Below are 17,696 nucleotides of genomic sequence, written 5' to 3' on the forward strand. Positions count from 1 at the left end.
ATAGATGATCACCAAAAGAACAAAAGAAAACACAACTCTCATTTCTTGGGAAAGAGTTGGAGATGGTACAGATGAAAGCAGTAAGTTTATAGCCTTAAAGTGGGCAAGCAGGAATAGAGAAATTGACTACAAATTGACTAGAATCATTTGCTAGGAGTGTGAGATTGAAGAAAGGCAGCAGTATGGAAGACACAGGTTCTTTCTGCCTCAAGCTATTTGTTAGCACTTAATTTAGTACCATGTTCATATATCACTTTCCCTAATGTTTTCTTTCACAAGTTAAAAAAATAAGATTTCTTTTCTAAAACTCAGAGGCATTGGGTACAAAAATAAGATCTACCAAAAAGTTAGGTTGTGCCAGATAAGATTGCCAATATTTGTCTGGTTTGGGCCTGCATAAATAAAAATTACATTTGTTACACCCTATGTAGTTTTTAGATTTTAGACTTTAATACAGGCATGTCTTTAGACGAAGCCCCGATATGTGATCAAGTCAGTGACTTTCTGGCATTCTGCAAATGTCATGATTTATTATTTCCAACAATGTTCTTTGTTCCAAAAACATTTCAATCTCTATTTTAACTTAATGGAAAATTTAAATGACATTCTCCAACCTTTGGCCCTATACTCAAAGGTTTGGTATATTTTTCTCGTAATCCCTCTTAACCTTTTATGCTTTACAGCTGTCACAGAAGTGTGCTTTGCCTTTTACAACTGGTATATGTGACTCATCTAATCTCTCCAATAGATTGCCCCTTCTTTGAGGAAAAGAGCCATGTTCTCATGAGGAGAGACTGCTTGGGCTTTGAAGACAAGCCTAGCATCTCTTGTCACCTTTCCAGATGCATGACTTTGGACAAGTTATTCAACATCCCCAATACTCAGTTCTCATACCTTTCAAGTAGAGGCAGTGATATTTCTCCCTAAGTCAGTCAGGTGAAATATGTAGTGCTATGCCTAGCACACAGCTTAGTACACTTTCCCTTATTCATTCTTGAATCTTCCACGCTACCAAAATTCTTTTTACTGGGATTGTGAAATGGTGCAAAGGAGGGTGTAGATTGGCTTGAAAGATTCTGGAAAAATCTTTTACAGATATTGCCTTTTAAAATATGAGTTCATGCTGGACACAGGAGATTCAGGCCTATAATCTTAGCTACATAGGAAGCTGAGATCCAAGGGTCCCAGTAGGAAGCCAACTCAGGCAGGAAAGTCTATAAGACTCCACCTCCAATTAACCAGCAAAAGGAGTAGACCTGTGGCTCAAGTAGTACAGCACCAGCTTTGTATGAAAAGGCCAGGCAAGAAAGTGTGCCTGAGTTCAAGCCCCAGTACTGGCACCGAAGATGAATAAATGAAAAAAAATAACATATGAGCCCCAAACTCTTGTCCTGTCTCAAGTGGTAGACAGCTTTTGCCTTTAAAAGACAAACCCTGAGTTCAACCCCCTGGTCCCCCTACCACATAAAAGCACACATAAGTAGGGGTTCTCATGTAAGTACATTGAGAGGAAGTACCATGGTCTCTGCTGCTAGCCATCTTATAAATGGGAAACCGCTGAGATACATCTAAATACCTGTCTGTGACCTTCCATCTCTCAAATATTGGCAGCTAATCATTGGTTATGTGCTCTACTGAATGTCTACCTTTCTATGGGTCCACTGCCAGGGAAAGCAGTCTGGGGAGCTGGCACGCAGTTTTGGACCTTATAAAATACCCACTGGCTTCCCATGGCTTTTTTTAAAAATAAGTTTTTTGTTGTGAAAAATACTGTACAGAGGGGTTACAGTTACCTGAGTAAGGTAATGAGTACATTTCTTATCCAGCATTGTTGCCTCCTCCTTTGTTTTTCCCCTACCATCCCTTCCCTCCCACCTCCTCAACTACACTCTGCCCCCCAACCCCCAACCCCTGCCTAAACTGTAATGTTTGTTTTTCAACATAGTTTCTTGTACATCTCATTGTTGCAATGGGTACACCTGTATCCCTATTTAAACATTTTGTTTTTTCCTTTCTCCTCCCCAAATTATACCAACATCAAATACAGTGAAAACAGGGGTTACACCATGGGGGAGGTACATACAAAGCAACAAAAAAATCACATGGTACCTTATAAATATGTTAGAAACAATAGCAAGAAAGAAAAAAACCACTTGTGTCCCTATCTTGGGGTTCATTTCGCTTAACATCATCTTATCTGACCTTTCCTACTTGTCCCAGAAATCTACTAGTTAATAAAAATAAGGGAAACCATGGGACCTATGTTTCTTTGGGCCTGGCTTACTTCACTTAATATAATTTTTTCCAAGTCTTTCCATTTCCTAACAAATGGGGCAATGTCATTCTTTCTGATGGAGGCATAGAATTCCATTATGAATATATACCACATTTTCTTAATCCATTCATCTACTGAGGGGCATCTGGGTTGGTTCCATATCTTAGCTATGGTAAATAATGCTGCAATAAAAATAGTTGTGCTGGTAGCTTTAGTATGGTCTTGTTTGTGATCATTTGGGTAAATGCCCAAAAGTTGGATTGCTGGGTCATAGGGGAGCTCTATGTGGAGTCTTTTGAGGAGCCTCCATACTACTTTCCAAAGTGGTTGAACAAGTTTACCCTTCCACCAACAATACAGTAGGGTTCCCTTCTGCCCACATTCCCTCCAGCATCTGTTGTTATTAGAATTCTTGATTATAGCCATTCTAACTGGAGTGAGGTGGAATCTCAATGTTGTTTTGATTTGCATTTCTTTTATGGCTAGGGAGGTTGAGCATTTCTTTATGTGTCTATTGGCCATTCTTATTTCCTCTTCAGAGAAGTTTTTCTATAAGTCTTTAGCTCAGTTATTTATCAGGCAGTTGTTTCTTTGAGGATTTGTTGTTGGGGGATTTAATTTTTTGAGTTCTAAGTATATTTTAGATAGGAGACCCTTGTCCACTGTATGTCTAGTGAAGCTCTTCTCCCAATCCATGGGCTTTCTATTGATCTTGCTAGCTGTGTCCTTTTCCATACAGAAGCTCTGCATCTTCATGCAATCCCATTTGTCCAACCTTTCTTTGATTTGTTGTGTTTCTGGGTCTCTATTAAGAAAATTTCCTTCTGTGCCAAGGAGACCTAGGATTTCTCCTATTCCTTCATGTATTCCCATGGCTTTTTAAGCTAAGCACTTTCCCTTTCCTCTAACATCCAGTATTTGCCTCATAAAGCCTTCAACTTGGTTCTCGAAAGTGGATGCCAATGACCCAGAAAGCATTTTCTGAACTGCCTCAGTTACCTAGCACTTTGCTTGGCTGGCTATCTCTTCACCGTTTACCACCTTCCAATTGTATCACTGATACATTTCTCACTAAAATGTGTGCACAGAGAAGATACTAACATATGGATGTCCTGATACAGCACTCAAGAATTGTAACGATGAGATGTACAAGACACTATATTGAAAATGAACTTTACAGCTTTGGGGGTAGGGAGGGAGGAGTTGGGGAGGTGGGGAGGGAAGGGATGGTAGGGGAAAAACAAAGGAGGGGGTAACAATGCTTGATAGGAAATGCATTGATTACCCTACTCATGTAACTGTAACCCCTCTGTTCAGTATCTTTACAATAAAAAATATACATTAAAATGAATGGAGATGCAGGCAAAAGAATCCTTTGAATGTGGCGTCTGACATATCCTCATCAAAAACAAAACAATGGAAATATGGCTTGGCTTAGGGGCACATTTGCCAAGGTCAACTAACTTGCAGAAGGAAAACTTCAGGAGGCTATTGAGGGAAGAAAAGCTTGTCTGGAGGAACTCTGTGATCAATAAAGCAGACATAAGGATAGGGTCCACCAGTGCGGATGCTTCTGCACACAGATTGGGAGGGAGGGAACGGGAGGTAAGCATGATGTTAATGAGATGTTTTCAAGCTTCAGGAGTAGAAAGAACTTCAGAGTTCAGGGCCCCAGCATCAGAGGGGTAGGCACAGAAGACTGTCTGGCCCACCTGCCAGGATTTTGTACAATCACTCTGCATAATGATTCTTGAAAATACAAACATTGCCGGGGCTGACTGACAAGTATTGTTCCAGCAGGGAGAGCTGTCAGGGCAAATCAATCCAATTCTACCACATGCCAGCATGTAGAACAGATATAATTTTGGCTGTTAGGGGATGTCAAAGCGAAGGATGTACCGTCTGTGTATTTTGAAGTGTGGTGTTCCTTTCAGTCTAACAGCTTGAAAGATTTTTTTTCTGGGGCTCTCCACCCTTTTCTGTTATCACCAAGAAATTGTGGGAATTTAAATTCAAACAATTCTATTGCTTTATCTGTGGTTAAGTTCAAGTTACATGCAGCCCAATTCAACCCCTGTAGACACTCTGCTCTTATTCCAAGTGTTAGGATTTGGTGTAGGGATGTTAGGTCATTTGCTGCCATTGGCTGTTGTAGAAAGTATCAGAGTAAAGACCTAATTCCCTCCCAGGAAACTAAAGTATCCTTGTTAAGGCTATCCATCACTGAACATGATACATGACTTATCTAGAAGGCTTGTGTCCAATACACTCTTCAGGGGCCCTGAAGGTACACTTGCTCCTTTTTTGGCCCAGTGCTATGCTGAGAATTAAGGTTGAGGCCCTCAGACAAAATTGAAAATCTCACTGCTGTTTCAGAAATTTGTACATCCCCCATCCCACTGTACACTCTGCACCCGTCCTAGGACTCTTCTCCAATCACTTACCTTTCTTCCCTCCTTCTTTTCTTCCCTCCCAACCTCCCTCTCTTCCTTTATTGATTCCTATTGAAATCTCTATACTCCTTATTATTGCTTTTTGTCTACAAATACCCTCAGATCTCATCCCTTCGTCACCCATCCTCTGGAGTCACATGACATCTCTAAACTGACCTGTCTGTTCCTCCCCTTCCTCTTCTCCAACATCTCCCACATAGACCAGTCTCCACTTACCACCTCCATTTCCTCACTACAGGACTTCACTCACTGCCATCTCAATCTCTGTTCTCCTAACTGTCTTCCATGACACCATCTTGACCTCTGACATTTCCATTTATATCTTCTCTGTCTTTTACTATTCTTCCTTACAGTCATTATGTGAGAATTAGATTTTGGTGACATACTCTGTTCCCTGTGAGGTCACTAGTTGATCCCAGCTTACCTGGCTCTGGACAGTACTTCCAATAACAGTAAGTCAGGCCAAGCTATGCACTTCTGATGGTTGAAGAGGAAATATGGATCAGTCACTGGATGGGTCCTGACCTCAGCTCTGCATGACCTTTATGAGAATGTGGGCTACATCTACTCTCAGATGGGCTTTTCTGATTTCAGCTTTGAAGCAGCCAAAGCAATCTTGCTAATGACATGTTCTTATCACCTCTCTTCTGTGATTTAAGTCTTCATTAACTCTGTAGAATATAGACAGATAGATTTTAGATAATAGATGGATAGATGATAGATTGATACATATATATGTGCATAGGTGATCGATAGATAGAAAATTATACTAACAGATTGTGAAGCATGTGTGCTAGAGCAGATTTAAGATGCCATTTAGCCCCAAATCCATCATCTAAAGATAAGAAGTTGAGGCATAGAACAATGAAGTCATTTGTCTATAAGTTTCTATTTTCAGTGCCAGAACTTGCTTCTACTACTTGATTCAAGGTCCTCCATAGTCCAGTCCCCTTCTCTTACAGGATGTTGTCTGATTCTCTTCTCCAGGAAACACTAAAATGCTGGGTTTTCTTCTTCCTCCTTGTTCTTTCCCCACCTTAAATACCTCATTTCCCACCATTCTCTCCACTTGTTCAATAACTCACCTATTTTTACATGTTCATGTTGTTATTATTTATTCATAAGATAGTTTTGATTGCCTAATGTGTTTGAGTCCCAGCAGTAGGTTCAGGAAAATTACATCCATTCATCAACCTCCTACCCGAAACCCTCTTGAGTATACCCATAGGCACTTGTTTTTACGCCATTATGACGTTAAGAACTGTGGACTCTAATGCTTTGGCTGAGGATGGTGTTTGTGTCACATGTTCATCTCTTATTGTGCCTTCCATGAGGATTATTCTTAGGAAACTCACTACTTACTATAGGGATATTGTTGAGAACATAGATCACAATGCCAATCCCCCTATATAAAATTCCTTTTGATTCCTTTGGAAATGAACTGCTGTGAGGAGGAATTTTACTTACAGAAGTGACCATGCTTTTACTAATGTAGATTATGGTGCTTGCCTTTTGGCCTCACCCACACACAAAAGGAACCTGAAGTCAAATTATGACTTGAATCTAATAACCACCTGGGACTCTAGTATTTGCATATTTTTATATTTACTCAATTGTTTGTCTTACCTTTCTATTGTATTTCACCTGACTTGAGTTGCTATTTCAACTTTTGTTTACCTTTATTCTTTCTAAAGTACATATAAGCTTTTGTGAATGAAGCAAAAATATCAGTAAATGCATGATAGACACAGGTGTATGTGTCTTTCCAAGCATTTAGGCTTCGAGTTCCTTGAGGACAGTGATCCTTTTCCACTTCTTTATTTTTCTGGGTCCTAGAAAAATGATCATTTTATAGTATGTTTAATAAAGATTTGTCAAACTAAATTTATAAAATAGACCTTTGATTCTCTAAGTAGGCAAAGTAAAATTCATATACCTTATTTTTCAGAAAGAGGATGAGAACAGGTAGTGTTGTAGCGGAAATAATTGAACTCTTCCTTTACTAATTGTAGAATCCTAAATGAGTTATTTAGCTCATCCAATACTTTTCTCCTTTCTTTAATTAGAAAATGGAGATAAGAATGTCCTACCAGATTTCTGTGAAGACTGATGATACTTGTAAATCTCTCCTCACATTCTTTGGCCCATAGTAGCAATCAGCAATGCTAGGTACCCTCTTACTTCCTATTTGCTCATTTCTTTGGAATTAATACTTGGGAGAGGATAAGTAAGTGGATTGCTCTATGACCATATGTAAGTCAATTAATTGTGGTGTCATCTGTGAAATAAATGTGGCCATTGACCTCATTCAATGGGATATGAAAATTAATTGATAGTAATGCACATTGGAATTGTTTTTGCTGAAAAGTGCTTAAAGATGACTTGGTATTACTACATTTCCTATTTCATCATTAGTATTATTTATGAATATTTGGTCTTTCCTTGTCTTGATGTGTTTTATGTCTGTGGTCTTAATTGCATTTATTTTCAATTTAGTACCTACTTATATCTTAATAAAAGCATTGATCTATACTAAAATAAATCCTTGTTAAAGCTTTCCCCCCAAAAATGTAGATGAGACTTAAAAATTATTTCTATTCTTCAGGCAAATTTACTTTTATAAGATGGTGATTAGCTAGTTCCATATACTATAAATTAAGATATTTAGTACATAATTTTTATAAATTATATTTCACATCAAGTTCAGCCATTTCTCAAAGTATTTAACTTTTACATTCTGCCTTTTATACTCACGGTTCATGTTTATTGCAGTTTTCTAATGAAATTCCTCTTTATGATATGTTTAGTTTCTTACAGATAATTAATATGAGTGTCTGAAGCATTTCATTCCACTTCATTAAGTGAAATATCTGTTTTCACCTTAAGAAATGGTAATCCTTGCTGCATTAGTTCCAGTTATAGATCTGTGTTTCAAAGTCCAACGAGCCTACCTTTGAGAAGTAGACCTAAATCCTTGCTTGTCATTGGAATCACGGAGAGTTACCATGCTGACCCTCAATTACCAGAGAATGGATTGCAATGATCTCTAAGTTCCCTTCCTGTTTTGCAAGACAGAGTTAACAAGGCAGCCTTGCTTTGGGCACTCTGGGAAAACAGAAGCCTTCTGGGATATATTGTTTTCCATCTTCCTGCTCAAACCTTATAAGACTTAAACTTCAGATTTCTTAGTATTCTATACTCAGTGAATGTTTAGTTGAAGGCCCATGTGCTGGGAAGGCTGTGTCCAATGGAACAAGGTTTTCTATAATATCTTAAGTAGAGAGAATAATATTTATGTATCTTTGTTACTAATCACATTTATGTATCTTTGTTACTATTTTAGATTTCAAACTAATGGCTATAGACATGGATTAGTATTTTGTCTATTGTTTGTATGTATTTGATTCTGGGAGTAAATTCAAATCCTATAACAAGAATTTGATTGAAATAGCTGAATTAGCAAACTTCTTTGTAAACTGCCATAGCTACTTTGTAACTTAGTAACAGTAATATGACACTTTTACAAAGCCAGAAAATGGCTCTGTTTAAATGCTCATGAGATAGATGAAAAAAAAAACCCACAAAACATCACAAGCCGGGTGAAGGTGGCTCACGCCTCTAATCCTAGCTGCTCAGGAGGCTGAGATCTGAGGATCATGGTTCAAAGCCAGCCCAGGCAAGAAAAGCCGTGAAACTCTTATCTCCAATAAACCACCAGAAATCCAGAAGTGGCGCTGTGGTTCAAGTGGTAAAGCACTAGCCTTGAGCTGAAGAGCTGAGGGACAGTGCCCAGACCCACAGTTCAAGCCCCACAACCGACCAAAAAAAAAAAAAAAGCATCACATTTCTTCTCTGGAAAATCTTATGAATGTCGAGACTGTGTGTAGACAGAGCAGTCTGCATGAGCCTGGTAGTATGTTCTCACAGCTCTTATTTATACTTCCTTGTGTGTGTGTTTGGATGTACGCAGATGTATATGTATGTGTGCATGCATGTGTGTATATGTGTTGGGGCATAAATTACAGAAAGAAACTTCCTTCTTTGGTCTGTGTGGCTTGAACTGCGGGCCTGATGCTGTCCCACTTTTTTTGCTCAAGGTTAGCACTCTACCATTTAGAGCCACAGTTCCACTTCTGTTTCTGTTTTCCTTTTGAGTGGTTAATTGGAGATAAGTATCTCACAGGGACTTTTCTGGCTGGGCTGGCTTTGAACCACAGTCCTCAGAACTCAGCCTCCTGAGTAGCTAGGATTATAGGAGTGAGCCACCAGTGGCTGGCGTAAGAAGAATTTTTTTATATAAAAACTTTAAAAAATACAGTTTTGGCTCTTCCTTTAGATATAGAACTACATTTGTGGTAGAATTCAGAATTTTATTTATTTATTATTTACCTTACACTTATTCATATTGAATTTGATGTGATTTTTACTCAGGTCCCTAAAATGAAGTGCAGAGAACAGTCTTCTCTCAGAGAAAGGAAACATGTAAGAAGTTTGCACAGTTACATGGAATCTTTACTTTCACCTCACTCAGGATATTTCATATGAAATGACTCAACATGCTTGTTGGCCTCTTTAAGTCCATGATAGCTGAAGTTCTGGTCCACAATGAGGTAAAGAGCTTGTCCACAACGGAAATCAGAGTTTCACTCTTTTTCTTTGAGTCTTGTTCCCAGGAAAAGTCAGATAAAGCCATATAAACAGCCAAGTCAAGTACTCCAGTGCCTATGGCTTCTTTGCTTCTCTGTTAGAAAACAAAGGATAAAGGATAGCCCAGTGTCGTTGTAGCTAAGACAAGATTGAGCCTGTCTTTCTCAGTCCATAAGAAGGTACGTATCATCGGTATGGAGAGGGACAGTGTAAGACAGGGGTTCCATGGGTGAGAGGAATAACCAAAATGTCAGCCATCAGGGAACAGTCTGGACACAAGCAGAGGGAGATGCTTCAGGGTAGCTAAGGTTTTAGCAAGAAGGAGACGTGGTAATTCAAAGCAGGCATAAGATACTGATATACTGAAACATAAATAGGGATAGGATTCATTGGAGAGGGCTACAAAGAAAAAAACCTGGAAAGCCTTGGGAACTGTAGAATATCAGATAGTAAGCCAAGAATTTCTCAGGGCACTGGAAGGGAGGGCATTAACTGGAGCATATAAGAGCAAAACTATAGGTAGAACTATAGGGAGAAAAAACTATAGGTAAGGAGACAATTCTTATGGGGCTTAAGAAACACAGGAAATGAGGTAGATGAGGACAAGTCCTGATGTTTTTTGTGGAAACAGAATGGGAAGAATGCTATGGAAGCCTCACATTACATTTAGTTCCAACTCCTGACTTCTCAGAATTGGGCTACATTATAACATAACCAATAATAGGTCATTGTCAGTTAAGGGATAGTATAATAAATAGTTTCTGGTTATTAGTAGTAAATACATTTTTTTCAGAAATATTTCTGTAATACTAACTGCACGTAAAGCACCGTAAGGCCCTACCAAGAACACAGACACAAAAACAAAGTAACTTCCCTTAACATATAAAAGAAATTTATTTTTAAATAGAATGCACTGGAAAAACAGGACATCCTACAGATTATCTACATGCCAAAACACAAAAGAGCACATGAAGGTAAATAACCCATTTCCTAAAGAAAACATGAATTTTCTCCTTTTAAGATGAACATGGGAAAATCAGTCTCATCAGTTATAATTTTGAAGATGATGAAATTAATTGTGCTCTTAAGAATGTATTTCTAACAAGATTTTTTCTTCCTCTTGGAATATTAAAAGAAAAAAATAGGTGTAAATCAAATGCAAAAAAAAAATGCTTCATGGTCTAGTTAGAGTGTGAAGTAAATCAGAGAGCCATTTAATTCCCAAGGAGCATATGACAACCAAGGAATTAAATATTACATTTAAATAGGGCTTCTAATTCTCTGCAAGAATTACATTTGTGTCTTTATATGGGCACTCTACCTAATGAACACATTTCTCTCCTCTTAAATTCAGGCATTGCTACTGGAGCATAAGAAATTAATATATGCTCTCATATTCATTAATATTGTTGCTCATAAAAGAACCTTTTGATTTTTATCACTCTGAGTTCCCAGAGGCTCACAGAGGCATTCACAGCTCCGAAGCACATGAATTATCAAGGGAAAAAAGCCCCCTTAAAGCAAAACTTTAATCACCACTTGAATTTCATATAAACTTGTATGTAAGAAGGAGCTATATAGAGTATCCATCAATGTAAAATGGATAACTATATGATGGCATAATCCCTCCACAATGTTTTTTAAAGTGGCAAAAAGGAAAGGATTCTGACCATACAACGTGCTTAATACAATCTCAAGGACATTGTAGAGTGAGGGATAAGATAGGGAAGAATAAGTATAGTATGAATTCACTGATCTGGGTTGAAAAACAAACAAAGTTGAAAATTTTTCTTGCTAGGAATAAAATCTTGGTAGCAAAATTATAAAGAAAATTACTATTTTGAAATTCAAGGTAGTGGCTATTCCTGGAGAGAAGAGAACTTGATACAAACACACGCAAAAGCTGGTGCCAGTTGCACACAACTATAATCCTAGCTATTCAAGAGACTGAAATCTGAGTATAGTGGTTCAAAGCCAGCCATGGCAGACAAGTCCAAGAGACTCAGACCTCCACTTAACCAGCAAAAAGCTAGAAATGGAGGTATAGCTCTATTATTGGAGCTGCAGCCATGAGTGAAAAAGTCAAGTACGAGTAAAAGGAGACCCTGCGTTCAAGTCCCAATACAAAAGAGAAAGAATACAGCCACATAATGATGTTTCCAAGGTACTGTAGATAAGACATCTGTAATTCAAAAATTCAAAATAAAAAACCCATCAAAATATAAACTTTCTTTTTAAATATATTTTTATTGTAAAGATACTGTACAGAGGGGTTACAGTTACATGAGTAGGGTAATGGGTGCATTTCCTTTTGAGCATTGTTGCCCACTCCTTTGTTTTTTCTCAGCCATCCCTTCCCTCCTCACCTCCCAAACTCCTCCCTCCCTCCCACCAAGTTGTAGAGTTTTTGTACATCTCATGGTTACAATGGGTCAGCCTGGCCTTCCCCTCCCCAAATTAGAAAAACATATATACAAGATGCAGGGTATTAGAATCAAATACAGTGAAAACAGGGATTATACCAATAGGGAAGAACATATGAAAGAAACAAAAGAAATCACATAGTACATTAAAAGTACATTAAAAACAACAGCAACAAAGATAAACACTCTTGTGTCTCTATCTTGGGGTTCATTTCACTTAGCACCATTTTATATGGTCATATGTACATAGCTTTTGACCTTTTCTACATGTCTGGTAAGGTTATCCTAGTTATTGCAAATAAGGGAAACCATGGGGTCTATGTTTCTTTGAGTCTGGCTTACTTTACTTTTTATAATTTTTTCCAAGTCTTTCCATTTCTTAACAAATGGGGCAGTGTCAGTCTTCCTAATGGAGCCATAGAATGCCATTGTGTATGTGTGTGTGTGTGTGTGTGTGTGTGTGTGTGTGTGTGTGTGTGTGTATCACATTTTCTTAATCCATTCATATACTGAGGGGCATCTGGGTTGGTTCCATACCTTAACTATGGTGAATAATGCTTCGATAGTTTGTGCTGGTAGCTTTAGTATGCCCTTGTTTGTGATTGTTTGAGTAAATGCCCAAAAGTGGGATTGCTGGGTCATAGGGGAACTCTATGTGGAGTCTTCTGAGGAACCTCCACACTACTTTCCAGAGTGGTTGAACAAGTTAACACTCCCACCAACAGTACAGTAGCATTCCCTTTTGGCCATATCTGTTGTTAGATTTCTTGATTTTAGCCATTCTAACTGGAGTGAGGTGGAATTTCAATGTTGTTTTGATTTGCATTTCTTTTATGGCCAGAGAAGTTGAGCATTTCTTCATGTGTCTATTTCCTCTTCAGAGAAGTCTCTCTTTAAGTCTTAAGCCCATTTATTGATCGGGTGGTTGTTACTTTGAGAATTTGTTATTGGGGGTGTTAATTTTTTGAGTTCTAAGTATATTTTAGATATGAGACCCTTATCCATTTTATGGCTAGTGAAGATCTCCCAATCCATGGGCTTTCTATTGATCTTGCTTACTATGTCCTTTGCCATGCAGAAGCTCTGCAGTTTCATGCAATCCCATTTGTCCAACCTTTCTTTGATTTGTTGTGTTTCTGGGTCTCTATTAAGAAAGTTTCAGCTTGTGCCAAGGAGCCCTAGAGATAAACTTTCTTTTTTGAAACATGAACAAGATGTCACAAATATAAGTTCCCACCCAGACATCATATAACTGATTAAAGTCAAAATGCAGGTACACTGAAAGTATTACATAAAATAACCTTAGGCTATGCGTATTAAAATGTACAAAATACATATAAATTTTGTGCTCAGAATAAGATCACATCCTAAGGTATCTCATTATAAATTTGCAAATTTTCCAGTTTAAAAAAAATCTGGAATTCCCAGACATTTCTAGCCCCAAGCATTTTGGATAAGGTACACTCAAGCTTTACTGGTACTCTGTTTTCTAAGTGGAATGGTAAGGTCAGAGGGACTCATTTTATTATTATCTAAGTACAGAGATGTGCTTTATATTTTCTTTTATATTTTTGTAACTCAGCTCATAATCAAGAAACTTAAAGATTATCAAAATATACCACAATATGAATCTCTGCATTGCACTTAGCTCCTAACATGTGAAGTAAGGGGGTACAGAAGATCTATACAGTTCATTCTGAACCTTGGGAGCTTTCAGTTGTGGAACAGGTACATAGCTAAGAAAAAACTCTCTTGTAACATGGGGTCATTACAGTGTTGGAATGTCCTGAGAGGGACTAAGGACTTGAACTTGAGAGTGAACTAAGCAAAGAGACATTTCTACTTTTTACTCTTTTGCTTGTCTTCATCAACTCATTATACCAAACATCAGCTTCATTATACCAAACATATTTTATAACTGAAAAGAGACCTCATGGATAGAAGAAAAGACATGGACTCTGAATTCAGGTAGATTTGGATTTGAACCCCAGCTCTTCCATGCTCAGATACAAATTTTTGAAATGGCTACAGACTTCTTTCCCATTTCATAAATGCAAAGAGAAAGGAAGGTTTTCAAGAATGAGATATTGTTGGCCTCACAGTTCATTCTCTAGAGGGCATCATGGCCTCATTTCAATACAGCCATCTTTAGTTTTCGTTAGGTATTAATTCCAGGACAGCCCCTCTGATACCAAATCAAAGGATGTTCAAGTCCCTAATATAAAATAACATATCATTTGTATATAGCCTGTGCACAGCCTTTAAAACTCTTTAAATTATCTCTAGAATATTAAAGTGCCTATATTAATGCAAATGTTATATAGATAATATCTATATTATAGTGTTTAAGAAATGATGACAAGAAAAAGTCTGCACATGCTCACTAATGTGAGATTGTTTTTCCCTGAATATTTTCTACATTAAGTTGGCTTATTCCACACATAAGGAATAGGTAGACATTGAGAGCCAGCTTTACTACCATTCAGGGACAAGAATTCAACAAAAAATAGTGACTGCAATAGAGAAAAAAAGTCCCTCTGAGAGATTTGACACTGAGTGGTGAAGCACTGTGTCCCACAGCCTCCTTTTGGCTTCTTTATTAGATCTGACACTCTGGGTACTGCCTTTCTGCCGTCATTGGAGATATCTCCTACCTTATTTTTTAAGAGGACATATGACTGATTTTGGTCAGTTTTATTCTATGTTATGGGAGAAGATAGTAACTCTTCACTGGATTCATTTATTCTTGCCTGTTCTTGGCTTTGGAGAGCTAAGATAAGAAAGAGGCTAGGTAATTCCTATCTAAAAAGAAACCTTCACTGAGGCTCATCGTCTAGCTTAGGTCACTAAAAGCCTAAAACCACAGTGAAACTATAGCTGCAATTACCAACCAAGGTTGCCTCATTTTCCTCTGAACCTATATATGTATTAGGATCAGAGATACTTTTCCCATTACAAATATATGCAAAGTATATTGACTTATAAGAAGCTGACACTAATGTTAATTCCTTTCTCACTTCTTCCCTCTGCTTATCTATGAAGTTCATAAATGCTATTTTTCAGCCTACTGATGGGTCTTGGCCTTAGGTTTATCAAAAGCAACAACTAAAACCTCATGAAACCTCCAGGTAGCCATTTGGGATAGGCTGTAGGGACAGACAATGTTCTTCTTTAGTTCACTCTATAAAGGAGAAACTCTTGTGCCTGAAAGCTCAAGGTATAGCCTGTTGATCTCTCACCTTCATTTATCTCTTTTGTGCAGTACTGGAGCTTGAACACAGGACCTGGGTGCTGTTCTTTAGTTTTTTTGCTTAAGGCTAATGCTCTACTATTTGAGCCACAGTCATGCTTCTGGCTTTTTGGTGGTTATTTGGAGATAAGAATATCATGGACTGACTTTGAACCTTGATCCTCCAGATCTCAGCCTCCTGAGTAGCTACAATTATAGGCTTAATCAACAAGCACCCAGCCCTTCCCATATTTTGAATTCACCTCCGCATGCTTCAATTCCAATTTTTATTCTGTCTTTGTTTTGCAGTTGTTCAGCACATCAAGAGACATAACATTGTTCTGAAAAGGGAGCTAGGCGAAGGAGCCTTTGGAAAAGTTTTCCTAGCTGAATGCTATAACCTCTGTCCTGAGCAGGATAAGATCTTGGTGGCAGTGAAGGTAAGAGAACATTTGAGAATATCTCCTGATCCGTGGCCACATTCATGTGTGGAAGTTCCACTTTCTTTTGTGGTATCTTAGTGTCCAATTCAGGAGTAAAATATATTGCTATGGCGATGTGTTTAATTCCTGCACATTTACCTTAATGTACAGCCCAAAGGATATTGGAAGTACATTTCACTGTCAGAGGTACTCAGGAACAGCCAGCCAGTCCAAATGATGGAGTTAACTCTGCACTACTTTTCTAACAAAGAGGGGAAAACCATTCCACAGTGAAATCTTGGAGAGTCAAACATGTTTTCTTAGGGGTTTGTGATACTACCAGCTGGGGCTTGTTGTCCAATAGACTCTAGAAGGTAGACAAGTTGACTTTGTGTTCTTCTTCGTCTCCATTACACTGAGTATTAGGCCTTATCTCTCCCTCTCAAATGTTTCTAGAGATATAAGATTATATATATATATATATATATATATATATATGTACATATATAGACATATATCACAGGTAGGATTCCTTGAAAGGGTAGATATCATTTTCTGTGGATTCTACCACTCTAGCAAACATAAGGTTACTCCTACATGTTCCCATGAATTCAAAAAGGAGAGCTGTTTTTCCTTAAGATAAACAAAAACACTGAAAGAAAGAAAATTGTCATTTTCTAACATACAAGGTTTAACAAAGCTTTCTAACACAAAAGGTTTAACAAAACCAGCACAAAGGACTTAGCAATATATGTTAAGCACTTAAAAAAAAGATTATAAAATGAAATAGGTAATGAAATAAATAGTGGCAAGACTATCCAAGAAAGTTTAATTTTTTGGCTTTATATGCAATTTTTTTCATTGCCTGTCAAAAAGATACCATTCATGAATGATATTTCTTTAAAACTCAGATGCATGTTCCACTCTTGGTGTACTTAGCACTAAGTTAACTAAGTAGTTACATATGAACAATCAAGAAAAGAGATAAAATTACTTTTGTACTTACCCTTGCAAGTTTAATAGTTTCATGGAAGTTCATCCATGTAGGAATAAAACTATATGTTTTCTTTCTTTGTCACTTGAAAGAAACTAACTCAAATGGTAGAGAAGGTACTTATGAGCTACATTTTTTGAAAAATAAAGCCTAGACTTTTCTAGAGATTATAAATCACATGAATACCCTGCCCTCACTATGGAGAAATAGATGGGAGATGGAGAAAAGAGAAGGAGAAGAACAAGGGAGATCTTTGCAAGTGATGAGGTCAAAGTGAGATTCCCGCACTGATGCTGGAGATGTTCAGTTTCCACTATTGCCATTGTTTCTTCTTTTATTTACTGGAAATGTTTGATTATCGTTATTTTTTCAGTACACAATATTCAAAACAATTAGCAGTGTTATATTTACAATCTTTGCTTTCTTCATCTGTTCTTTTATATCACATTTTGATAAATGAGATCAAAGTGGTTTTATGTATACAAATTGATAGACTCTAGTCCAGGTCTAGCATGTATTGTAGACATAGAAAATAATGACACTGGGTTCCTAGTTTAGAGGTCAGCCCAGAAGCAAAAATCAAGCTTTCGGACTCTGAATTCACTTCATCATGGCCCAAGTATGACTCATTATGTGTTAGAAATTCCTGGAAGACTAGAGAATTCTAGATTAGAGTGTAAGAGTAGCTGAGACACCTCAGCTAGGTATAGAGAATGGTCCAACGAGTTTCTCTGTGAGTTTAAACTTTCATCTTAGTGCTATTCCTTATTCTTTGCCTATTTCTCTGTATTTCTGGAAATTCTCTTAAGGAGAAGATGTTGCCAACTAAATCTAAGGCATCTTCAATCTTTATGTTCAATTTCCTTCTGACAAAAACGCTAAAACAGACCTGCTGAGCTTATATTACTAACAATGAAGGGTGACAATGTTTATCTCCTGGTTTCTGAGCTGGTCTTTAAAAACAAGAGTTGATAGGCTCCACTGGCTTATAATATAATCTTAGCTGATTTTAAGTCTGAGATCTGAGGATCATGGTTAGGCAGCTTAGGCAGGAAAGTACATCAGATTCTTGTCTCCAATTAACCAACAAAAAGCTGAAAGTGAATGTATGACTCAAGTGATGGTGTGCCAGCCTTGAGTGAAAAAGCAGAGGGACAATTCATAGGTTCTGAGTTCAAGCTCAAGCCCTAGAACCAGCATACACACACACACACACACACACACACACACACACACACACACACACACACACA

At 37.7% G+C, this 17,696-nt stretch overlaps 1 protein-coding gene across 1 annotated transcript in view; it reads left to right on the forward strand.

The window, feature by feature from the left end:
- Ntrk2 (neurotrophic tyrosine kinase, receptor, type 2) overlaps window positions 1–17,696 on the forward strand; it is a 363,714-nt gene that overhangs the window by 261,517 nt on the left and 84,501 nt on the right. Inside the window, exon 15 of the mRNA XM_013031082.1 lies at window positions 15,337–15,467. Coding sequence (XP_012886536.1) covers window positions 15,337–15,467 — 131 coding nt within the window. The remainder of the gene's footprint in view (window positions 1–15,336; window positions 15,468–17,696) is intronic.

This window comes from Dipodomys ordii, unplaced genomic scaffold (assembly GCF_000151885.1).
Source record: "Dipodomys ordii isolate 6190 unplaced genomic scaffold, Dord_2.0 Scaffold137, whole genome shotgun sequence".
NCBI classification, from domain to species: domain Eukaryota; kingdom Metazoa; phylum Chordata; class Mammalia; order Rodentia; family Heteromyidae; genus Dipodomys; species Dipodomys ordii.